This window comes from Macrobrachium rosenbergii, chromosome 50 (genome assembly GCF_040412425.1).
Source record: "Macrobrachium rosenbergii isolate ZJJX-2024 chromosome 50, ASM4041242v1, whole genome shotgun sequence".
In the NCBI taxonomy this organism is placed as follows: Eukaryota; Metazoa; Arthropoda; class Malacostraca; order Decapoda; family Palaemonidae; genus Macrobrachium; species Macrobrachium rosenbergii.
Genome location: NC_089790.1, coordinates 30959412 through 30986653, shown reverse-complemented (window position 1 = coordinate 30986653; position 27242 = coordinate 30959412). Strand labels below are relative to the sequence as shown.

At 34.2% G+C, this 27242-nt stretch overlaps 1 protein-coding gene across 1 annotated transcript in view; it reads left to right on the top strand.

Moving 5' to 3' along the window:
* Positions 1-27242, top strand: part of LOC136832811 (organic cation transporter protein-like) — a 126699-nt gene that overhangs the window by 69706 nt on the left and 29751 nt on the right. The window contains exons 6-8 of the mRNA XM_067094404.1: positions 2767-2921; positions 8061-8229; positions 9951-10098. Coding sequence (XP_066950505.1) covers positions 2767-2921; positions 8061-8229; positions 9951-10098 — 472 coding nt within the window. The remainder of the gene's footprint in view (positions 1-2766; positions 2922-8060; positions 8230-9950; positions 10099-27242) is intronic.

Here is a 27242-nt window from a genome sequence, read left to right as displayed (position 1 = left end):
AATTTATATTATATATTAATGTTACCTTTTTATACGTTCCTTATACTGCAACCGTGTTAAGTGTTCGTTCTTATACATTTGTACGAGTGATGGATTGGAGATGACAATGATGAAGTTCTGCGCCAGTCTGCTTCCTTGTACCGCTGTATTTCCTGCATGTCTGTCTATTTGATGGGTTTCCTTGTGGTGTGTTTATATCCTTTTTATTTATAGCCCATCGTGTCAGACCTCAAAGTTTTTTAATTCGTGAAAGTCTGCCCCATCCCATTGTTTAGTTTAGATGATGTGTCGGCATTTTCTTCTAAATGTTTGCATTTCAGCAGTTACGCGAATTCTGAAACGTTTTTAGTTTCATGAAGTGTACTCCCCTAAATGTGTTCAAATCATACTTTGGGTTTGAGAATTCTGTGCTTTTCACAGCGTTCCGGGAATAAAAAGGAAACCATTTCGCAAAAGAAATAAATCTATTCATTGTCAAGCATAATGTTTTTCTTCCTGTTTTTTGATAATCAGTCACTTATTTTCATTATACACATATAATTTTCACGATGGACGAAAACGTAAAGACAGTAATGGGTTTGGGCAAAATGCAGTTAGGTGTGTTGTTAATTTTTTTAATTACATTTGGTTTGTATTATATATACCTTATATTGCTCCATAAACAAGTTAAATTAGAAAATAAATGCCAATAAGTGAAATTATTCGTCTTTAGTAGCAAAACTGCACAAATTCTACATGTCAGCTGTGATGGCAGGTGGCTTCAGTAGCTATTAATGAGATGTTTGCCAGTTACAAGAGTATCCTCTTGTAATTGTGCAACCATAAGTTGTTTCTTTCCTGCTTGAAAGGCCTTCCATTGTGTAATGCTTAAAACTTTCTGTTTACCTTTATCGTACAGACAGACGGAGAAATCAACAATAAGTTTTTCCCACTGGTGTGTAACTGAGGAAATAGGTAGATATAAAAAGTAGGCATTTTTTCGTGCATTTTGATTCGAAGAAAAACTTGGGGTAAATTAATCACTTTATAACTATCGGTTCCTATCAGATCATATGTTACTCTTCCGCAGATAATATGAGAATAAATGTGAGCAGCAGGATCTCATTACAATCTAGAATGTTTACTTGCACTCTCAAGATTAGTTGACACTTCTGCAAAAACCCACAGCAACACCTTGAGAGTTGACAGCAAAAGATGTTAAAATGATTCTTCTGGTAGCAAAGTAACGTCCAAAACATATGCATAAATTGTCTAAGCAACTGAATTAACATCTTGGAGTTGAATCCGCTGTCTTTATTATATCAAGAATAAAATCAAACAGACGTTGCTACTGAAAGCTAGAAAAGCAGACACAGCAGTTGACTTCCACATACTTTCCGACGTAGAAGCATTACAGAGAAGCCGATTTGCTGTAGTTGTCTAAATACCTACACATATGATCATACTTTGGAAGACTTGGAAGCTACTTCTCTCTTGAATTGGAACAAGGCATGATGTTCAAATAGCAAGTCAAGAGTAGACTATTAGTTTCAGATGTATGTCGATTTTGGATCCCTGTGTAGTTTGTCAGCCTGCAGATACTGTGGCATGTAGTCAGGCAGTTTCCAACATTCAGATAAAGATGAATGAGGGGTCTTTCGCCAGCATTTGACATACAAGCAAATTTTACCTCTCATATTGTATGGTTCTTGATGACAATAATCATATTGTTAGCTGCTCAACATTTCGATTTTGCAGCATCCTGTGATTTGTAGGCTTTATAAAGTTGTTTTGAATCAGATTGTCATAATAATAAATTTAACCATGTCTTTTTAGTAATGCAACAACTAAGTAACAAATTTGGTTTTTATATCTCGATTCTGATCCTGATATGTGTTTTCTCTGAGTTTTTGTGATGTTTGATGAAGATTCTCATTAAATTCTAAGTATGTTTCACACATTTTCTTTGCAGGTTTTGCGACAGAACTGCGCTTTTCCAGTATAACAAGTCATGTGACTATTGGTTTTAGTGCATTTATAGTTGTTACGGACCTTCTCTTGCTTGTCTTTGTCCGCTTGGCTTGTTGACTAACAGTACTGCATGAGAATTAACAGTTGTAAATGTTACCTCATCACATTTCTTTCATGACTGCTCACGTAGAATACTTCTGTTTGCATTTTAATCTGCAGCCTTAACGTTTGATGTCTAAAAATGTAAAGCCATTTAGGTAGATGTCAGTGACTTCTAAGCTCCTCCTCTCACAAGTCATAAACAATTCTTATAATTGAGCGCTCTGAATGCCATGGCAGGGAAGTACATAGATGCCTCGCATCGAGTGCTGCTTCATAAATTCCATCACACCTACACGAAAAAGAAAAAAGACTTGTAGGATTCAGGAAGAGGGACAGCATCTCCTAAAATACTGCCCCTGTAACTACTCAAGCATCATGTGTACATAGCAGCGAGAACTTAAGATATTCATCCGTCATCACTGTAAATGGTTGTTTCCTTTAAGATTCATCTCATTTTGATGTCGCTATATAACCTCTGAACATACATATAACTATTACTTGGGTTGAATCGATGAACAAAAGATCTCATTTCATTATTGATACCTTACATTAATATGAACATCACATAAACAACCTAATATAGCAATGAGAAAATACTCATTCTTCTTATGATTATGCAACAGATATCCCTTGAAATCTTATTACCTTAGTCGAAGAGATATAACGACAAAATAACCCACCCCGTTTCCAACTAAAGTCAAGATCTCACACAAGGTTTGGCCGGCGCACGATTTCGCTGTGGTCTGCGTTGGGCTTCCTCCTGTCCTCAGTGGCGGTCAGTTTCACCACTCACTACGTGGCCTTCATTGTCCTTCGGTTCTTCGTGGCAGCCTTTGGCTCGGGACTGTTTCTGCCCTGTTTCGTGCTACGTAAGTATAACCAAGGGTCTCGTTATTAATATTTGGTTAGGCTAATATACCCTGACACTAGGGAAATTACTTACCCCTTCAGAGCTTGGGTAGATTATATGCTTATGTCTATTCATTTTTATTTTATGTTCATTTGTTTTTCTACTTTACTTTATTCTTTGTTTAGTTTATTTATTAGATACTAGATTATTTTACTTCTTTGTTAATTTAATTAATTTATTTATATATTTAGTTTCTTAAGCGTTTTTATCTTATTTTCTTAACTGTTTCTATTTTATTTTATTATTTTAAGTATTTATTTGCTGTTGTTTACTGCAATATTTTTTTTATTAATTCATGTCACGTAATTTATTCTATGAATTTTATTTTATATTTTTTATTTACTTATATTGGTGTACTATTAATCCGTTTTATTTCATATATTTGTTTATGTATTTCTATGTATGTTAGTTAGGCCTATTTACTTTTGACTGTCAATGGTATTTCTTATTAATTTATTTTACATATCCTCTTTATTATTTTTATTTTATTTTTTATCTTTTATTTTATCCATATGTTTATGTGATTTATTAACTTATTATTTGATTTTAAAAATTTATTTGATATACCTATTAAATATTTTTTAATTTTATTTCATATATCTATAGTATTTTATCGATATATATTTTATTAATTTATTTATCAATGTAATCATTTATTACCTTTATTGATCTTATTTATTTATTCTGTGTAAATTTTTGTATTTGGTATATTTTCTTATTTTTATGTACAGTATTCTGTATACTTTTTTTTAATCTATTTATTATTTTAATTTACTGATTCGTTTACTCTAGTTATTTTACAGTATTTGTTATATACTTACTCAGTTTTGTTTTTATGAAATTATGCATTCATTAATTTTATTTAATTTTACTCATTTATCTATTTACTCTTTTATTTTATCTTCATTTTATTTATTTATGTATTCTATTATTCATATATATTATATTTTAGTTCGTTTACTCTGTAATCATATTTCTAATTATTTAATTTGTATTGATTTATTATTGATTGCCTTGATATCTTTTTATTTATATTACTTTTAGATTTTTTCATTCAATTTAATTAATTTACTGTAATTTTAAAGTTCCATAGTTTTGAGTTTTATATGATTTTATAATTTATTTTAGCTAATAATTTATATTAATATTTTATTTATTTTAATATATTATTAAAGAATTTTGTTTATGATTTTAATTATTAATTTTGATTTACTATTTTAATTAATTTACTTATATTTTATTTATTTTATTTATATATATGTATTTAATTTATTAAATTAATTTATTTTATTATTTATTTATTTGTTTTTGTTTACTTACTATATTTATAATTTCATTTTGTTACATTTTTTCTTTTATGTAATTAGGTATGTTAATTTTCTATTATTATTTTATTTTATGTTTATTTAATTTTAACTTTTTATGTATGCAATTTATTTAATCCAATTTTTTTATTATATATTTAATTTTATTAATTTTTTGTATATATTTTTATTTTGTATGTGTTTACTTGAATTCATATCTTTATTTTCTGTATACTATTTATGTATTTATTATTTTTGTTCATTTGTTTCCTTTTATTAATTCACGTTTCTTTCTTCTTATATGTATTTATTTTATCGGTTTATTTAATTTAATTTTGTATTCATTTTTATTTTTTCTATATTTATTTATTTACACTTTCTTTTTTGTTTTGTTTGTATTTAATTTATTCCTTTATTCATTCATTTTAATCAGTCAATTCTTTTTTATTTACTAATTTATTCTTTCATTTAATTTCCATATTTTTTATATTTTATTGTTTATATCATTTTATTAATTTCTCATGTATTTTTTAAACTTATTTTATTTCTCTTAATTTCTTTAATATATTTATTTTAATGTATTTCTTCACTTATTTGTATGTTTGTTTATATTTTATCCTTTTTATGATAATTATTTTAATTAGTTTTTAATTAGTTAACCTGTTTATTTGCACTACGTTATATATTTATTTTACTCTGTTCATTTAAGTATTTTATTGACTTTATGCTTCATATTAATATTCTTTAATTTTATTTGTTTTTAATTTGATCTTTTTTCATTTATCCATTTGTTATTAGTTTGTTTTCAGATTTATTTTTTACGTTATACTTCATTTATTTCTTATGTTATTTGTTTTTAATTTTGTATATGTATGTATACTAGCTTAATTCGTTTATTGTTAATTATTTTATTTCTTGTATATTTGTTTTCTTTTTTAAAAATAAATAAAATTACTAAAATTAATAAAAACTGATATAAATAAAAAATGAAATAAGATCAAATGAATTAAGTAAAGCATATAAATCGTGAACATAAAATAAAATTTAAATATAAAAAATTAAATTAATAACAAATGGATAAATGAAAATAAATATAATTATAAAGTAAATAACATCAAAGGACATAAATAAAGCATAAAGTGAATAAAATACTTAGAAGAATAAAATAAAGTAAATATAGAAAATAGTTCAAAAATATAGAATTTAGGTCAAAGGTCAAAGTACACCGCACGAGGTGCACTGACGGCACTAACCCCTACGGCATTAAAATAGTTCAAATAAATAAATGAAGTAGTACAATATATATATATATATATATATATATATATATATATATATATATATATATATATATATATATATATATATATATATATATATACAGGTATGTATATATGTGTGTGTGTGTATTGATAAATAAATCAGTAAATAAAATAAATACATATATATAGTGAAGTACATAAAATTTGATAATTAATACCATAAATAGACACAATAAGTAACATAAATAAACTTAAAAATAAAGATATTATTCTGGAAAAATAAATAAATAAAATAGGCAAAATAAATAATCAAATACAACAAGTAAAGAAAAATAAAACAAATTCGGGAAAGAGAAATAAAGAATAAAATAGATAAATGCATAAACAAATAACTAATGAATGCATGAATTAACACATTAATTAAACAGATGAAAAATACAATAAATGGTTAAGGGTAATTCGAAATAAAAATAACTAAATCAAACTAATAAAATGTAATAGACATTAAACAATACATAAAATACAATAAATGAATTAAAATAATAAATAAATTAAAATAAATAATAGAAAATAAATTACCCAAATACATAAAATTTAGGAATTAAATGAAATTAAACTGTAAAAATTTTTGAAAAACTTAATAAGTAAAATAAATGACAAAAAAAGTGTAAATGAAACTAAGATAATTTATTAAATAAAGGAAAATTAATGAAATAATTAAAATTAATTGATATAAATAAAAATTAAAATAAAATAAAACATAAAATTAGATAAACAGTGAATGAAATAAAATAAAAATATGTAAATTTATGAATTAAGTGAATATATATATATATATATATATATATATATATATATATATATATATATATATATATATATATATATATATATATATGTATATGTATGTATGTATATTATATATATATATATATATATATATATATATATATATATATATATATATATATATATATATACTGTATATATATAGATATATATTCACTTAGTTCATAAATTTACATATTTTTAATTTTATTTTATTTCATTCACTATTTATCTAAGTTTATGTTTTATTTTATTTTCCTTTTTATTTATATCAATGAATTTTAATAAATTCATCAATTTTCTTTTATTTAATAAATTAACTTGGTTTCATTTACTCTTTGTCATATTTACCGTGCTTATTAATTTTTTCACAAATTTTTACAGTATAATTTCATTTAATTCCTAAATTTTATGTATTTGGGTAATTTACTTTGTATTTATTTATTTTAATTTAATTACTATTTTAATTCATTTATTGTATTTTATTGTTTAATGTCTATTACATTTTATTTGTTTGATTTAGTTATTTTCATTTCAAATTACCCTTAACCATTTATTGTATTTTTCATCTGGTTAATTAATGTGTTAATCTGTTCATTCATTAGTTATTTGTTTATGCATTTATCTATTTTATTCTTTATTTCTCCTTCCCTAATTCGTTTTATTTTTCTTTACTTGCCGTATTTGATTATTTTGCCTATTTTATTTATTTATATTTCCTGAATATCTTTATTTATTTTTAAGTATTTATTTATTTATATTACTTATTGTGTCTATTTTTGGTATTAATTATTACATTTTATGAATTTCATTATATATACTGTATATATGTATTCATTTTATTTACTGACATATTCAATTTTTATTTTACTTCATTTATCGAATGTTATTTATTTTATTTTTAGTTATTCTGCTTATTTACTGATTTTATCATATTTATTTAATCATATTTACTTTATATTTATATCTTTAATTCATTCATTCGTTTATTATTTCATTTTGATTTTTGATCTATTTTTATTTATGGGATATGTATAGACCTTCAAAGAAATGAAACCCTGTCCCTTAGTTAAGCAGGAACAGGGTTTCAATTTCCTGAAGGGACAGAGTTTCATAAGTTTGAAGGTCTATACATACCCCATAAATAAAAATAGATAGAACATCAAAATGAAATACTAACGAATGAATAAAACAAAGACCAGCTGACAGAACATGGATTAGGAAGCCAAGCTTAGGGTACAGGCTAGCTCCATAACAAGATATTGTGGCTTTGCTTAGGAGGAGCACCAGAAATTCTTTGCAGCCGGATGTGATGAATAGGGTTTAGGTGAAAGGTGCTTGGTCTCCTCGGCTTCCGCTCTGCACGCCTGGCGGATGACCTTGGCTAAAAACCAATAAGAAACAGCAGGGGTCATTGACCTTAGTCATTAGGAACTGCACAATACACGGTACTGGCTATCTTTTATTGTATTTGGTTAGTGAATCCTCCATGGATGCGTCCCTTGAATGGATAGGCCACAGTTTAGAAATACCCGGATTATAAATACCAAGGACGAATTGAAAACAGGGAGCTGGAACGTAAGAGTGACCAAAAACTTAATTGGGTCTGCTAAACTATTATCTTTTAATAGTCATTTTTCACCTATTCCATTCCCCCCAAAATCAGTTATTATTATGTATCTTCACCTTTCGTTTTCTTGACAGTGATGGAAGTGGTGGGACCAGAGGCCAGGACTATCATGGGCATGCTGTTCCAAGCATTCTTTTCAGTGGGATTCATGCTGCTCCCATTCATTGCTTATTTTGTAAGGGAGTGGCGAAACCTCCAGCTTTGCATATCTGTTTCATCAGCTCTTCTATTATTATACTACTGGTAAGGATTCAGTATAAATAGGCATACATACACAAACACACACAGAAGTGTGTGTGTGTCTATATATATATATATATATATATATATATATATATATATATATATATATATATATATATATATATATATATATATATATATATGTATACTGTATATTTATTTCTGACTCACATCAGGACTGAACCCCGGTCTTTCAAGTGAGAGCCAGGGAGTTAGCAATTCGTTCTGTGCGGACTAATTGCTAATGCCCTGGAATCTTACATGAAAGACTGGGGTTCAGTCCCAGTGTGAGTCAGACATTTACTTCTGTGAATCATGTTCCCATGCTTTTATTTCTAGATATATATACTCTATATATATACTGTATATATAACAAAGGCAAGTATGTGTACAGTATATAGTGGAAATATTCGGCATATTCACTTGTGCCTTGAAAGTGTCTTAATTATTTATTGCTTCCCAGCTTTAGTGTTATCGGATTCAAAATAATTCCTAAGTATTGGTCTCTTTTCGCCATGAAGCTTTCACCCACCACGTAACCAAAATTGTAGTTGACTCTTAATTGTTTGTGTCTGCTGTAATTATCTGTGCACATAATCTCTCCTTAAGTTGGTAACATCATTTACAAATGATTGAGATGTATTTTTCTTCTGGTGTATTTTGCTCGAATTAGGAAGAACACAATATATTTAGTGTCTGGACTCATTTTTATCTACTTTCTGAGAATTAAAGCTAATTTAAGTGCTAGTTAGATCAAGCCCCTGTAGGTATTATTCATCTTTTTCTCTGAATTATAACTTTCAGTGCCATGAAATAGCAGTGGCACGGTTGATAAATCTTCACTGAATGCTAGAGATGAATCTTGACTGAATTTTGTACACTGCTCAGTAACTTAGTTACTGAATTTTCAGTCTTTTTATTTTTAATTTCAGGAGCTCATTTATGAATCTTCAGTAATTACTGTGGGTGCTTAACTCTAGCAAGTTTATTATATATATATATATATATATATATATATATATATATATATATATATATATATATATACATATATATATATATATAATATATATATACACACACACACACACACACATATATATATATATATATATATATATATATATATATATATATATATATATATATATATATATATATATATACTGTATATGCAGTCATTTCTGTTTTTATTTCAGCAGTATAGATATTCAGTCACTAAGTTCTCAGCAAAGTCATTTCGTTTGAACCTGAAGAACTAAGTAATTTCCCTTTTATCCTTACAGTATTGCATTTGACTTTTTACACTGTTAAATCGTCAGTCTGCACTGTCCTTTATTTCAGCAAATCTGAGAGTGCTTTCGTGCTGTTTTATATAAGGAAATATGTTAATCACTCTTCAGTCATTGTTTTTCTCGGTCAGAATCGCTAAAAACGAATCTTAAATCATTGTGTTCTCAACCAAATGAAATTTGTAAATGACCCTCCCTTCATAGCTCTACTCAACTTGAGGAACTTCGTCCAGGGACCGACAATCGTTGGGTGTTTCCAATTAAAGAAACTCCGATACTGAACATGAATTCATTTTATTTTCTGTTAAAGCAGCCCCGTAAATAAAAATTCAGTTTTTACTGTAACTCTTGTGAAGAAACTTTTAGCTACTGCTGTTTTCAACCATACTAACTATATTAGTTACCTCCCTAACCTTTATTTTATACCAGGATATTGCCGGAGTCTCCCAGATGGCTGATACTGCAAGGTCGTTATGACGAAGCCATTAAGGTTTTATCTGCAGCTGCCAAAACTAATGGCGGGTGTCTCCCAGAAACTGAGGACATGAATTACCTTCTTGGCAAAATGAAGACTGCCGTAAGTCTAAAATTTATTGTTTAGTTTTATTTAATTTTGGAACCATTATTCTGAAATTTTTTAGTCATGTGCAGAGAATGGATAATTGGTGACTACAGTACATAATTAGAAATGAGAGGGGGTTGGGGGGGGAGGAGGAGAGGAAGACATGGAAAGCGTTTGATGAATGGAGTGGAATAGATATTGGAAAATAAAGGGTGCGAGAATATATGATGAGGATGAATAGTGCAGTGTGTTCGTAGGTTGTTCAACACAAAGCGAGCTTTCTTTATAGATATATTTTAGATTATTAGGGGTGCGATTGTGCTATTGTTTTATCAGGAGCCAACCCCATGTATGTACATATATATATATAGTCTCGGTAACTGGGCGGCTACTTGGAAATCATAGCGGACGTTGTAAAGATCCGCAACCCCAGAGTACCCATGTAAAGATTGGCTATCCTCAGAATGAACTTGTTAACATCAGCCACCCCCCAGTATTGAACACGGCGAAGGGACATTCCATTTGGCCGACAACAAACAGATGCACCGCCAGTATCAGAATGAGCTTGTTAACATCAGCCACCCCAAATATTAGCTTGTTAAGATAAACAACCCTCAGGTACTCTGGGGTTGCTGTTTTTTACAACGTCCATCATAGCTTAATGATGAATAATATTGCCAAGACCAGGAAGAACATTCTTTATTATACGAGCTTTCCAGGTATAAAACCTCATCATCAGGCTGAAAAACCTACAAGGATGAGAATCAGTGAAATTACAATAAAATGAATTGTCATAATAAATCTTCAGCAAAAATACTAACCAAATATATAAAACGAACAGTAAATACAAACTAAAAGGGAGAGACGCAAAATAACGAAAAATTAAAAACGAACACAAACATAAAAAAATATAAAAATAAGGTGAAATGTAAACAAACTACCACGCACAAAGTAAAGTATTTAACGACCCAATTGTGTACCTACTATGAAATTACACGATAGCCAGTTGAATACCAGACGAGTTGTTGTTCAGTTCCAGTTTCATCTTTTTAATAACCAGCGACTCTGAAATCAAAAGGTCCACTCTATTTGAACAAAAAGACAGTACCTGAAAATCCAGGTCAGTGAAAGGATGGTCCTGTGCTAAGCTGTGTTCCCTAATGGCAGAAAAGGGTGGTTTGGAAAGAGGAAACCTGGTTCTAATAGAAAGACATCTGTGTTCCAAAATTCTGTCTGAGCCAGCCCACGTATCGCAGACCACACTGCGAACAAGTGAACTAGTAAATGACACAGGAATTAAGGTCCACAGGCAGAGTAGGCTTCTCCCTCAAAAGTGATCTTACAGTAAAAGGATTATTGAAAACAAACCGGAAACTAATTTGAGGGAAACAATGCTTAAGTATTTCTTGTAACTTTTTTCGGACCATATAGCTACTATGACCAAGGTAAGGCAATTTAATGTACTTTACATCTTTACTAGCAGTACTGTACACCGGTCTGGGACAAAACTTTTCATTTAAAAAATTTTTCAGAACTTTGTAAAATACAAAAGTGGGATATGAGTTTTCAGAAAAATAATTCAGGAAGAAGACCATATCTTGATGAAAAAAATTAAAATCATAACAAACATTGTAGGCTCTATCAAAGTGCGTATTGAATTCGTCCTATACAACTTTGGTGAAAAACTGAGGTAATTCAATCCCAAGCCAGTAAACGTACTTCTCCTATAAACAGAGGTCTTGGGAATAATATACTTTCATATATGTTACCCGAAGGGAAATTTTTAAGTTGATAATAAGTTCGCCGTCTCGTGGGCTCGAACCACGGAAGAGAAGAACTCAGGACTACAGTGACGCGAATTTTAACCAAACGGTGATGTGATAAAAATTCATTCATAATATGGCTGCGTGTGACAAACGCACTACATGGTAAGCATGGCAGAGGTGGGTTGATATCGATTCTAAGTACAAATAGCTGAGTTCGACGGGGATTTGTAGGTGAGAGTCTGTATCAACTTATACCTCACTTGTTGGCCGTGTGGTTAAAATTCGCGTCACTGTAGCCTTGAGTTTTTCTCTTCCATGCTTCGAGCCCACGAGACGGCGGACTTATTGTCAACTAAAAAATTCCCCTTCAGGTAACATATATGAAAATATATTATTCCCGAGGTAGAGTGAATTGGATATTAAAGGACGTTTGTAGTTTAATGCTTGTATATGAATCATGGTGATGTAATAAAAATTCTTTCATAATATGGCTGTGTGCGACAAATGCACTACATGGTTAGCATGACAGAGGTGGGTTGATATCGATTCTAAGTACAAATAGCTGAGTTCGACGGTGATTGTAGGTGAGAGTCTGTATCAACTTATACCTCACTTGTTGGCCGTGTGGTTAAAATTCGCGTCACTGTAGTCCTGAGTTCTTCTCTTCTGTGGTTCGAGCCCACGAGACGGCGAACTTAATATCAACAAAAAAATTCCCCATCGGGTAACATATATGAAAATATATTATTCCTGGGGTAGAGTGAATTGGATATTAAAGGACGTTTGTAGCTTAATGCTTATAAATAGCCTATATATATATATATATATATATATATATATATATATTATATATATATATATGTGTGTATGAATATAAATACATACGTATATATACATTTATATATATATACATGTCTGTGTATAAATATATATACACATATGTGGGTCGGTCGGTTATGTACTTTAGCCATCAGTTAATTGGAGTTATATTACCTTGGTCTACCTAAGACCCACGTAACTCTGCCAATTAAGGCCAAATAAAGCTCTAAAGAAGAGATAATGAAATGGATAAGGTTGCCAGCTGAAAACTAGTATTACAAAATATAAGTTTATTATACAACCACTTGGATTAATTAAACTTACTGGCAACTTGTTTCAACAAAAGTAAAATAAAAGGAAATTGATTATTTACAGGAACTAACACCAGCTCAAAATATTAGTCATAATCAGGACAGATACCTCGATGCTAAATGAAATGATCGCAACAGATTTAATAGGCCTCTTCAATCGCTTTCATAAAGCAGCTAAACTCGGTGAACGTTGAACTGTGGCTTCTTGGACGATGCCAAGAAGCCACAGTTCAACGTTCACTGAGTTTAGCTGCTTTATGAAAGAGACTGAAGAGGCCTATTAAATCTGTTGCGATCATTTCATTTAGCATCGAGGTATCTGTCCTGATTATGACTAATATTTTGAGCTGGTGTTAGTTCCTGTAAATAATCAATTTCCTTTTATTTTACTTTTGTTGAAACAAGTTGCCAGTAAGTTTATTTAATTAATCCAAGTGGTTGTATAATAAACTTATATTTTGTAATACTAGTTTTCAGCTGGCAACCTTATCCATTTCATTATCTCTTCTTTAGAGCTTTATTTGGCCTTAATTGGCAGTTACGTGGGTCTTAGGTAGACCAAGGTAATATAACTCCAATTAACTGATGGCTAAAGTAAATAACCGACCGACCCACATGTGTATATATATTTATACACACACACACACACACATATATATATATATATATATATATATATATATATATATATATAAATGTATATATATATGCATGTATTTATATTCATAGACATATATATATACACATACGTCGCTGTGTTGAATAATGCAATGATCAGTTGCATTAAGCTTCCTTGGTCTGCTAGTAATAACAATCGTCCCACGTAATGGAGACAAAGGGGGAGAAACAAAGAGTGCTTAAAGAAAGCACTGAACACGTCTGTTTGCTATGTTACCTGAGCTGAGAGTCACCAATGTCGGGTTGGCTTGAGTCGCTTGAATCATTCAAGGCTCCTCCCCCAAGCTTACTTTGGACAACGGTCGTGGGTATCATCTGGAAGATGACAAAGACTCGCCAGTAATTAGGTCAAAGAAAAGTGGGTTTTAAGGACGGTATATCAAAGGTTTGGCCTAGCCAAACTGTACCCCCTCTGAAGCTTATGAGTTTAAAATTCCCACCCTTCGGTCGGCTGGCCAGCTAGTTTGAAAACAACTGCTGCTTCCCGCTCTCCTCTTTCTCATGCGAGAAATCTGTTGTGTGCCTAGCTTTAAGAGAAAATTAATTTACTATTCTACTAAGAGGCAAGGAAGAGAGGTCGAAGAGCAATATTTGTATTATATATATATATATATATATATATATATATATATATATATATATATATATATATATATATATATATATATATATATATATATATGAAATATAAATTATATATACATATATATATATACATATACATATATATATATATATAATATACATATATATACATATATATATACATATATATACATATGTATATACATAAATATATATATATATATGTATATATATATATATATATATATATATATATATATATATATATATATATATATATATGTAATGGGGAAGGTATTCACTTCTTGAAAACTGTCTGTTGTACTGCATGCTTTCACTTCCGTAAGAACAAGTTTGCTTGATATTTGACTATGTTGGAGCTTACACTTATTGTGCTCAGATGTCAGCTATCTTGGAAATTTCACAAGTGTTTTTTAAAATCTTGTATTAAATAATTGTTTCCCCTTAAATACATTTAATCTAGGCTTAAAATTATATATAACTTTCCACCTTTTAATGGGTAGTAGTGACCAAGCCTTTATCTTAAAAGGCACATTGTAAAATTCTTGGACTTGGAATTTTTACTTAGTCTATGGGCATTCAGAAATTTTATATAAGTTCACAAGACACTTCGAGCTTTCACTGTCGCTTCTCCACACATCTCACACTCCCTGCCCTGATGCCTTTTTCCAGCTGACTATGGGCATTCATTCGATGCCAAATCTGGTATAATTTTCCCACGTTTCATCCATATGGGCTCCCTATTTCCATTAATGTTTCACGTTTACTTATCTATACAATTCATTCAACGGTTATCAAGTTAATGTTATGGTGCGCAAGAGGTCACTGGGCGAGGTCAAGGCCTCAATTAGTTTTTTTCCCTGTGCTGTATGAGATAAACACTTAAATTCATATAGGGTGAAGGTCGGGTCTAACTCGGCATCTGGGATCACTTACTTTGTTATTGCCCCTTTCCTGTTTTCCTCTTTATCTTTATCAGTAATTTTTTGTATGCCCTTGTGCATTTATTAAGATACTGTATTTATTTTATTCAATTGTAGACTCAGTTCCATTATATATATATATATATATATATATATATATATATATATATATATATATATATATATATATATAGTATAAATAAATATCTATATATATATATATATATATAATATAAATAAATAAATAAATATATATATATATATATATATATATATATATAAATATATCACAAATCTGGCAGATTCGATGCACACACACAAATTGTAGTCAAGGGCAGGAATACTCTGGAGATTCACACTTCCTTTATTGTTTCCTACGTTTCGTGATTCATAATCACATCATCAGAAATTCTATGGAAAATTAAATAAATTAATAAAAGTACTGAACAGCTAAAACTGAATTACGTTAAAACATTAGTCACTAAAAATCTATAAAGGCTGTTAAAAATTACATACACAAGAGCACACTTAAATACATACACACAAAGCTTAAAATCACGTTACACACGGACACATATGGTTACATAAGAGCACATTAAAAATAGCAAAATCACAAAACCCTCAAAATAAAAAAAAAAAAAGGAATAAAAAATTGTCTAATTTTAAGAAAATTCTCTTTTTCTCTTTCCAATAACAGAGAAACAAACAAAGACAGTAATATACTTATAAAAAAAAAAAGCAGAAGACGCTCACCTTACAATACAAACGATAGAACCACACTAACAGTAAAAGAAAAATATATACAGAAAAAAACAAAACAAAAAGATCAGAGGTACAAATAGTAATGACCTATGGCAAAAACAATGGAATTGAGGTAGTTTGCGTGTTTAATGAGGGAACCCGTAGTTTAATGTTTAAAGACTCAAGTATCTGCAGTTTCTGTTGGTTCTGTGCCTGGCCAGGCACAGAACCAACAGAAACTGCAGATACTTGAGTCTTTAAACATTAAACTACGGGTTCCCTCATTGAACACGCAAACTACCTCAATTCCATTGTTTTTGCCATAGGTCATTACTATTTGTACCTCTGATCTTTTTGTTTTGTTTTTTCTGTATATATTTTTCTTTTTACTGTTAGTGTGGTTCTATCGTTTGTATTGTAAGGTGAGCGTCTTCTGCTTTTTTTTTTTAAAGTATATTACTGTCTTTGTTTGTTTCTCTGTTATTGGAAAGAGAAAAAAGAATTTTCTTAAAATTAGACAATTTTTATTCCTTTTTTTATTTTGAGGGTTTTGTGATTTTGCTATTTTTAATGTGCTCTTATGTAACCATATGTGTCCGTGTGTAACGTGATTTTAAGCTTTGTGTGTATGTATTTAAGTGTGCTCTTGTGTATGTAATTTTAACAGCCTTTATAGATTTTTAGTGACTAATGTTTTAACGTAATTCAGTTTTAGCCGTTCAGTACTTTTATTAATTTATTTAATTTTCCATAGAATTCCTGATGATGTGATTATGAATCACGAAACGTAGGAAACAATAAAGGAAGTGTGAATCTCCAGAGTATTCCTGCCCTTGACTACAATTTGTATATATATATATATATATATATATATATATATATATATATATATATATATATATATATATATATATATACACACCAGTAACAGCAGAAAAAAATTCAGGGCAACATGAACTACCTTACGGTGATCAAAACTGCAATTACAAAGCAATGGAAGATGATGAGGAATCTTAAGTTACTTGATTGAGGCTAGTACATGGTGAAGCATAAAAAAATAAAAGATCCGAAAAATTTTTATCTATTGAGTTTTCCTCTCTTAATTCATAAGCAGGAAAGCTGGTTGCTCGGAATTAAGTAAGATATTAAACAACCCAGACGCTTGTGTCTGTATGCCACCATACTTGCAGGGGTATCATTATTATTATGCAGTGTCACATACATTAGCTCTTCTGTGAATTCCCGCATGGTCAACTGTTGCATGAACTGTCACTTAATTAACCCTTAGGTGGTCGAAGCCTGGTGGTGACTCAACACCCCAAAAAACCTACAGGACAGACAGTTCTTTCTCTCTAGCAACAAGACACAGATCCCGACAACCCACCTAAAAACCCATACACACTTGACAGTATTATTATGAAAAATATTAATGAAGGGTACATAGAAAAAGTCGAAGGTTTCTTAGAATTAGCAAACCTACAGTATATTCCCCAAGCTGAAAGCATTTAATGAAATATTAAAAAATAAACCACCACGAAAAATAATAAATTCACTCTACATACTTTGCAACATTATGATTTTTCACTTAGAATAGAATTATTCATCATGATTATAGTTAAATTTTTAACGTTACCGTTGCAGTGATTTATCTTATGGTCCTATAAAGAGAATGTTGAATTCAGAAGTAGTAATGGCAAGATGTGGAAGCCATGGTGATATGTAGACAGCTCACACTTACAGTGAGAAATTTTACCCCCAGGTAATCTTGAGGACATGAATCACGCCACACAAAAATGCATTGTTCCTAATGTAATCAAAACAATGATTATACTCAATGCTTTAAAGTGATAAATCATCTTTGCACTGCATTCTGAGTGTATATATATATATATATATATATATATATATATATATATATATATATATATATATATGTATATGTATATATATAGTATATATACACATATAATACAAACACACTCACATGTGTGTGTGTATATATATATATATATATATATATATATATATATATATATATATATATATAGTATATACTGTATTTATATATATTTTATAGTTATTTATAAAAATATACATTGTTAACTATGAAAATATTCAATTTTTACATCTTATGACTACTAATCTTAAATATTTCCAAATCACATGTTGAGCAGCCAACAAAAGTCCTAAGGAAAACATGTCCAAGGACTTGTGAGTGACGTCTGTCTACACCAAACTGCCGCCCTCATTACATGAGAAAACGAGAAGGCCTTATGGAAAGTGAGTGACAGGCTAACGCCCCTGACCTTAAGATGCCCTGTATGCACTCTGAATGGCCCCACAAGGCCAGAAGGAAATAGTGTTCTTAGACACCTTTGTATGTTTCAGTATTGATGAAAAATCTTCTGCATTCAGGCCTGAATGCATAGGCCCTCTCCAAGTAATACTTGACATCCTGGACAGGACAAAGCAGCATCTCATCTGGTTAGCCACCAAAGAAGTCTGGATGAAAGGGACCGAGAGTCTATCTATGGTCATAGATGGAAAGGTTCTGCTTTTTACAACAAAATCAGGACAAAAGAGAACAAGAGCTCTGACCAACCCTTGGTGCCAGACAAGATAAATGCCATGCAATTCACCCACCCTCTTCACTAAGGCCAATGCTGAGAGAAAAAGTCTTCAGTGTTGAATCTCCATTTATAGAGGGATGAATAAATTTGTTTGTATTTAGCATTTCCCAACGTTTTGTGAGAGAGAGAGAGAGAGAGAGAGAGAGAGAGAGAGAGAGAGAGAGAGAGAGAGAGAGAGAGAGAGAGAGAGAGTGTAATTGTCGTAAGTGAGTGCTTCGGTTGTTGGAAGAGGGATGAGGTCGTTAGTTTGTTTACGGCGCTGTCTGTCTGTGGAATATGTGAAGGATTTTTCGGTTTTGGAGTGAGTCTTGAGTCAGAGCTAGTGCCGGTCAGTCGTTTGGTCTCGGACAGTTTTTTGTGTGCTTTTTGAGAGTTGTTGGTTTTCCTTGTTAGTGTGCTGTTCTTGTTGTGTATATAGTTCTATCTTCTTTTTTTATGTTCCCTTGTTTTGTTTGTGTGGTTTTGGGTGCTGTGTTGGCGACCGTGGACGCCTTACTCCATCTTCCAGCAACCAAGGATCAGGGTGAGTGTTGTGTACTGTTTTTTGTGTTTTTTTGAATTTCGCCACATAATATTTGGCGCCCAACGTGGGGCAGCTGGTGGTGCAGCTGCAATTGAGATTAGTGGCTAGTAGTGTGACTGGAGGGAATGGAAGAGGAACTGGTGAGGTTGAGAGAGGAGTTGCGGCTGGCAAGAGAGGAGAATGGGAGGCTGAGGGGTGAGAATGAGGAGTCAGTTGGAGGAGATGGGGGGAATGCTAAGGAGTGCAAAAGAAGAAATGAAAGGGGAGATGAAAGAGTCAGAAGAGAGAATGGAAGAGAGGATGGATAAAAAGTTGGAGGGAATGATGAGAAGTGTGGAAGAAATGATGAAAGGTATGTTCAAGGGTGTTTTTGGAGAAGGGGCTGTTGGAGGCAGGTCCTCTGGAACGTGTGAAGGGGCAAGAGAGAAAGAAAAGGAGGAAGAAGTGAATGGAAGCGTGAGTGATGAAAGTGATATGGGAATAGGAAGTAAGAAACGAGGGAATGAGAGGCAGGGTAAGGAAAAAGGAATGAAAAGCAAGGGAAGGAACAGAGGGAAAGTAAGGATAAGTCAGGGGAAGAAGAAGGGAAGAAGGGAAAGGAAAGGAAACTGGTAAGAAGGATAAGGAAGTGGGAAAGGCAGGAAAGAAGGGAGAGGTGAAGGCAGTAGTGATAGTGAGGTGGATGGAGGTGAGTGGATAAAAGTGGATAAAAGAGGGGAAGAAGAGTGTAATGAGTAAGATGAATGTAAGTGCGGAAGTGGACTCTTTGTATTCGGAAGAGGGTATGAAAGGACAGAGTGAAAGTAGCGAAAGTGAGAGTGAAAGTGAGAAAGAAGTGAGAAAGGCTATGTATGTGAGGGAGGTACCCCGGTATGAAAGGTATAATGAGTATGGAAGTAGGGATGTGCATGATTTCTTTAGGGAGTATGAAAGGTTTTGTCAGGATAAGTATGGGGAAAGTAAGAGAGTGTGGGCACGAGAATTAGGAGAATATTTGACTGGGTTTTTGCATGATATGTATAGGGTTATTATGAGTGTGGGAGATGTTGAGTATGACAAGGTGAAAGCTAGACTAGTTGAGCAAGCGAGGCGTATGAAAGCGAGTGTTAAGTATAAGAGGAAGAATGAATTTGATGAGGCAAGAATGAAAGCTGGGGAAACCTTGTCACTGTATGCTTGTAGGCTGGAGACGTTGGCAAGGAAGAAGTTTGGGGATGATGGGATAGATGAATGTAAGGAGTTAGTACGGAAGTTGTTAGGGACAGTGCCAGATGGAGTTAGAGAATTTGTGAACTTGAAGCGGAAGGAGAAGAAAAGATGGACGAATGAAAGGTTGACTTGGGGAGAAATTTTGGAAATTGTAGAAGATTATGAGCTTGACAGGGTTATAAAAGAGAGCAGAAGTGTAAGTGTAAGGGCTGGGGTAGATGAGAGAGTGCCAGAGTTTGGAAGCTTTAGGGATGCAGTGTTGAGGGGCCCAATGAGAATGGCCGATAGTGTAATAGATAGGAGTGTAAGAGCAAGTAATGTGGAGGTGCCAGTGAGGATGAATGGTGGGGTTGTAAGGGAACAACGGGTTAGGGATAGTAGTGTACAAAGGGGAAGGTCGGTGAGTGGAAGTCGAGCGAAGTGTTTTAGATGTGGAAAGGAAGGACATACAAAGAATGAGTGTAGGTGGGCTTTAGGAGCGTGTTTCGGGTGTGGGCAATCGGGACATTTGGTAAGTGAGTGTACGAAAGATAGGGGGGTTAAATGCTACAGGTGCAGACAGGTGGGTCATATTGCTAATGGTTGTAGGGGTACCCGAGTGAATGTAATATGTGGCAACTGTGGTAAGAATGGGCATTATGCGAGAATGTGTTCAGAACCGAGAGCAAAGTGTGACGAATGTGGAATGGAAGGGCATGTATCAAGTGTATGTAGACGAAAGAGGGTGACTGTGACAGCGAATTCGGGAAACTGAGTGTGAAGGGGGTTCAAATGGGTGGGTCCTCCAGGATGCAAGCGGTGCGTGTGATGCATGTATGTGAGGGGTTGTTGCATGAGGATCAGCAATTTGTTTTGATAGAGTATGGTAGGAAACGTAAGAAAGGGAAGAACGTAAGTAAACTGAATGGTCGTAGGATGTGTGATAGGGGTGTGAGTGCCAAAGTGAAAATGAGTGATAAAGCGTGTAATACGGATGAATGGGATGGTATGAATAGAACGTATAGCATATGCGGGTTTGATATAACTGAGTTGACTGAACGTGTAGGGGTAAGTGAACGGTTGGAGGTGAGCGAAAGTGTAAGAGTAAGAGAGCGTAGCAGTGATAGACGAGTGATTGAAAGCATGAATGAATCGTTGCAAGAATTGGAAAGGTCAATGAGCGAATGGGATGGGTTAGTTGAAGAATTGGGGGAGGTATTTGGGAATGAGTTAGAGGGTATAGATGAGATTGTGGATGAAATTGAGAGTGGTAATAGTGAAGAAGATAGCGTGAATCTGAGAGAGAATGGAGGAGAAAATGTAAATCTGAATGTTGCTGGAAGAGGGAGCGAGTCTGAGAGAATGATTGCGTGCCCGCGAACGCGTTCTAAAGGACCTGCTAGTGAGCATCCATGGGTGTTACGTAAGGCGATTTGAATGCAGTGTGAAAGGTGTTGGTTGGGAAATGCTTAAAGGGGGGAGAATTATAGAGGGATGAATAAATTTGTTTGTATTTAGCATTTCCCAACGTTTTGTGAGAGAGAGAGAGAGAGAGAGAGAGAGTGTAATTGTCGTAAGTGAGTGCTTCGGTTGTTGGAAGAGGGATGAGGTCGTTAGTTTGTTTACGGTGCTGTCTGTCTGTGGAATATGTGAAGGATTTTTCGGTTTTGGAGTGAGTCTTGAATCAGAGCTAGTGCCGGTCAGTCGTTTGGTCTCGGACAGTTTTTTTGTGTGCTTTTTGAGAGTTGTTGGTTTTCCTTGTTACTGTGCTGTTCTTGTTGTGTATATAGTTCTATCTTCTTTTTTTATGTTCCCTTGTTTTGTTTGTGTGGTTTTGGGTGCCGTGTTGGCAACCGTGGACGCCTTACTCCATCTTCCAGCAACCGAGGATCAGGGTGAGTGTTGTGTACTGTTTTTTGTGGTTTTGAATTCCGTCACACATTGAAGCTGATGGCATTGGGTCATAGGGAGATTTAGTGGGACTCTGAAGAACCAGATTAACATTACAGCATGAGGGGCAAAGTTCTGAAGGGGGCAAGACTGTTCAGAATTCCTGATAAGCAAGGACAATTTCCCCTTAAGTGGAGAGATCTAGTCCCATTAGTTTAAATACTTGTTTGTCTGAACAATAATCTTTCACTGAAGAGACTGAAAGAGGCTTATCTTGGTGGAGGCCTTGACTGGAGAGGTACCCCGTCTATGACACCAAACTTGATATGTGCCAGTAGACGACCTAAGGAGATATCCTGAATTCTCCTGTGCAGCCCTGCAAGAAAAACCTTTTTCTCTGAGGATACATGGGATAACCTCCACCCATAAAGACAAAGGGAGTGAACTGACTGATGGAGCCTTTGGACACGAGGTTGACAAAGGAGAGCGGGCCATGTGGGCAGCTCCTTTGGAGTCTGTATGAGAAGTGATTGTTCTTCGAAGGAGAGTGAGGGAGGAAACGCACAAATGTCCAGGTTGTCCCAAGGATATTAGAATTCATCTTCCATCCCTGCCCAAGGATGTGGAACTGGAAAGCAGAAGACTGGAAGTTATCTGCTTAGCCTTGTAGTAAAAGATCTAGGTGAGGAGGACCCCGTATCTTGAACAGCTTTTTTGCTACTAGAGGATGGAGAGACCACATCATACTCATCACCTGACATTGGTAACTGAACTGGTCTGCTAAGAAATTGCAGTTTCCTGGAATGTACCTGGCTGACAGTTTTACTGAATTTTGAGCTGCCCATTCATGGATCATTACAGCTAGATGACAGAGAGGGTGGGGCATTATTCCCCCTAGCTTGTTGATATAGGCCACTACCATTAACACCACAATGATTTTATTTATCTTGTTCTAAAAGACAGCTGTAGTTAACATCTCCAAAATGTAGATCTGCAAGGGAGCAGATCCTCTGTTCACCACCCTGAGATGAATTTCCCTTTCAGTTGAGCACCCCCCCCCATCCCCTCTCGAGGCCCCCAATAATGGAGCATATTCAGGGGAAGAGGAGAATATGGGAATGCCCTCCAGATGTTTGTTGGTCAACTACCACTGAAGATCTTCCCTCATTTCCCAGGCCTAGTGGAACAAGATGTGAGAGAGAATGAGGGTGAGCTGACCAAAACTGTTTCCATTGCCACTGTGGGATCAAAGATGACATTGAGCTTGAGGCACAAGCTTCTCTAGAAAAGAAACATGATTTGAGAATAGACTGCCAGAACTGAGCCAGTTGCTCCTGTCAAGAGATCAATAAAACTGACCTCACGGTACAGGCTTCTCTAGAGAGGAAGTTCCTTGCCACTTCCAGGGAATTTGATTATTTGGAAGTCTGTTGGGAATGCTTTCATCCTGACTGAGTCCAGAAACATACTCAGGTACCTTTCCTGTTGTTTTGAAACAAGGTTGGATTTCTTCCAATTTATCACATTGCCTGAAGTGTTGCAAAGGTCTAGAACCCAATCCCTGTCTTGAATCAGACTGACATAATCTGGCTAGGGTTAACCAATTGTAGAGGTACCTCCATGGACAAACACCTCTTGAATAGGCCAAACTGTAACAGAATTGAACACTTGTGAAAATTTGAGGAGCTGTAGACAGTCTGAAACAAATTGCTTGGAATTGGAGGACTATCCTCCAATAACAAGGCATAGACATTACCGAGAATCTTGATGAATGAGTATCTAACAGTGTGCATCCTGAAGATCTGTTGAAAGTATAAAGTCTCCTTCACTAACAAATGCTAAGAAGGAACAGGGGTTTTCCATATTGAATGGAATTTGTTGAACATTCATTCAGAAAGGGAAGGTTGATTACTCGACTCCTTCCTGCCACCTTCTCCACTCAAAACAACTGGCTGTAGAAGCTGGGAGATGGTATGTTCATTATCTGTAGAGCACCTTTCTCCAACATAACCCTTACCTGGTCTGTAGAGGTGAGGCCTCTCTGGGAATGAGGATGGTGAGAAGGCAATGGAATGGGACAGCTTGAGAGAGGAGGATGGCAGTCCTTGAATGGTATCCTGTAAGTGTCCCTTATCACAGACATCACCTAGGGCTCTGCCCTCAGTTGCTGCCACTTGGCTTACTTGTGGCAACTGGGGAGGAGGGTTGACAATCTCAGAGGGAGTCACTTCTCCTCTGTGATTTTTCCTCTTCTTGTAGGCAAGGTGAAAACAGAGGCTGAACAAGCTTGTAAGGGACTGGGAAGCCTCATCACCTTGCTTAGAAGTTGAAGTTTGCATAGATTTCCTTACTTTTGATAGGCAGGGGTCCTTGTTGTACTGGAGGAGGAGGAGGAGGGTCTTGATAGAATTGAAGATTTAGGACCCAAGGACTTATCCGTAAGTTTAAAAGATAGCCTGATTTGGGACTAAGTCTCTAGAATCCTTTCTTCTTAATTCATTAACTTTAACTGTGTCCACACAATTCTTATGAAACAAAAAGAGGAACCAATCACTAAACTAATAGAGGCTTGCCTGTTAAGAAGAGAAAGAACCTTGTCTCTCCAATGAATAACAAGACACCAATAACCTCCTAAATATAGCCTCTCTTTTTTTATAGTTGCAAGACCTGCCATTGAGAAGTCTGTCAGTGAGTTAAGCCAGGAACTGTTTGAAGGGCAGACATAGCAACACACTCCAAGACACTTGTTTCTGAGGGATTGAAAGCTATGCCTTCCTGATGAAGTTTCTAGAGGGTGATGAATTTAGTTAAAGAGGAATAGACTGCGTCCTCTGGAACACAGTGTTACATTTCTCTTAAAAGTAGTTAGGGAAAAAGTTTGCATAATCTGCTGGAAGCACAAGAACTACCAGGTATATAAACCAATCTGTTCTCCAAAGCACCACGCACCAATTGTGACCAAGGAAGCTTTGACAACAGATGCTCCTCTGGAGGATTACTTATGGCCAGACCTGTAGATAAGACCTTAGGTTAGCAAGCAGTAAGGTTGCCCTCTTCAGATTCTAAGGCTCTAAGGAATGTGAAGATCTTTCTTCATTTGAGAAATGGATTCTCAAGGATTTAAAGTCCTGAAACACTAATCTATGGAAGAGCCAGGAAAAATTCCTACAGGGGGAGAACAATTAGATGTTAAAGGTATTCTATTAGAACTGATGTTCAAAGAGATTGAGCTGACTCGGATGTAGCATGCATTGATTACTTGGCTTTCCATTTGGGGATGAGGAGAAACTCAAGCATGAAAGGTAGAGGGAATTGGCTTTCTCTCTCTCTCTATCTCTCACAAGAGAACCTTTATGAAAGCACATGACAAAGAAACCTGATCACTTCTTCCTACCCACAGAGGGGTTGAGAGGGAGAGGGTACCCACCCCAACTCACAGTGGCTCCCTCAAGGAGTGGGGTGGAGAGGGGTGACAATACTTTCACTGGACCCTGTCAGAGAGAGAGAGAGAGAGAGAGAGAGAGAGAGAGAGAGAGAGACATTCCCAAGATGAGGAATGAGTTTTGCTCTTATATCCACTGGACCAAGAGAGCAATGTCTATGCGATGATCAATCTCTTGAAGATCTGCTGTGATGGTAACCTATAAGAAGACCATCTAGACCTCCTATGAGAACTTTCAGATTTACTCTTCCTGCTTGTTGTCAACCAGAGCATCATGAAACGGAAGGTGAAGACGACAAATGAAGTTATGATGATGAAGATGATGACTAGGGAGATAGTTTCCTTTTTTCTTATCATGAAGCATGCTTGCAGTCCTGAGACCAAAACTCATAAAAGAAAGTACGATGGAGATAGGCTTGCTCAAAGAAAGATCAGCAGGACTGACAACTTCAAGCAGTTCCTCCTGCTGTCTAGTAACTCTTTAAGTGCTGTACAGAAAGTTGATTCAGCAGGAATGTTACCATAAGAGGTACTACCACCACCAGTGATTCAGGGGAAAAAAATTCTTTTTTATTCTTCACAAAACTATCAAGAAAAGCAGAGAAAGCTGGGCTACCTGGGACATTCATTTTAGGCCAAATTTTTCCAAGATAACTAGGAGATAATTCGTCCCCATTGTCAGAAGGGGAAGATATCACAGAGAACATCCACCCCAGAAGAGACTACACTGTCAGACAAAGAATAGCATAATTTCTTGAGTGGGGGAAAGTTAATCCTCAGCTACAAGAAACACTTTCAGATAGTAGTAAGGGAACAAGTGGAAGAAAAAAGGATCCTGCAGAATGTGGCAACTAGATTCAGCAGGATTCTGACTTTCCCATTGAGGAGAAGCTCAATCCACACATTACTCACATGGGAATGAACAGACAGAGACTTTACTTAGATAATATGAACAAAACTTATGTGGGTCTACAGGTGTCACTGGAGACATGAAACAGCCACAAAGTCATCCCAGACCCTCACATCTACATTGCTCTGGAGACATGAAACAGCCACATGGCCATCCCAGACCCTGACATGTACGTTGCTCATGTAAACTTGAGCTACATGCAGCCACAGGGAGGTGAGAGTGAAAGCACCTATCACCACATGGTTGAAAGATCAAGTGGAAGCTTACATGTCGGGCAATTTTCTGAAACTCAAACCATCTGGCTAACCTTGTAACTACCATCATTCAGCCATTCAGCTATGCATGAAAGATTATTCGCCATTTAAAAGACTTCAGTTTGTATCCCCTTAGGAAAAAATGTAAATTGAGAGTAATATCTTTTTAAATAATTGTTTATAGGCCAAGTACTGGGACCTATGAGGTCATTTGGTGCCGAAGTGGAAATTTAGAGTAAAAAGGTTTGAAGGGTGTAACAGGAGGAAAAACTCGCAGTTGCACTATGAATCAATTGTTAAGAGAGGGTGGAAAGCAAGATGGAAGAAAGAGAATATGAATGGAGCTACAGTAAAAGGAATGAAAGGGGTTGCAGCTGGGGGCTGAAGGAACACTGCAAAGAACCTTAAGTAATGCCTACGGTACACTGTGTGAGGTGCACTGATGGTATTACCTCCTACGGGGAAATAATTTTTTATG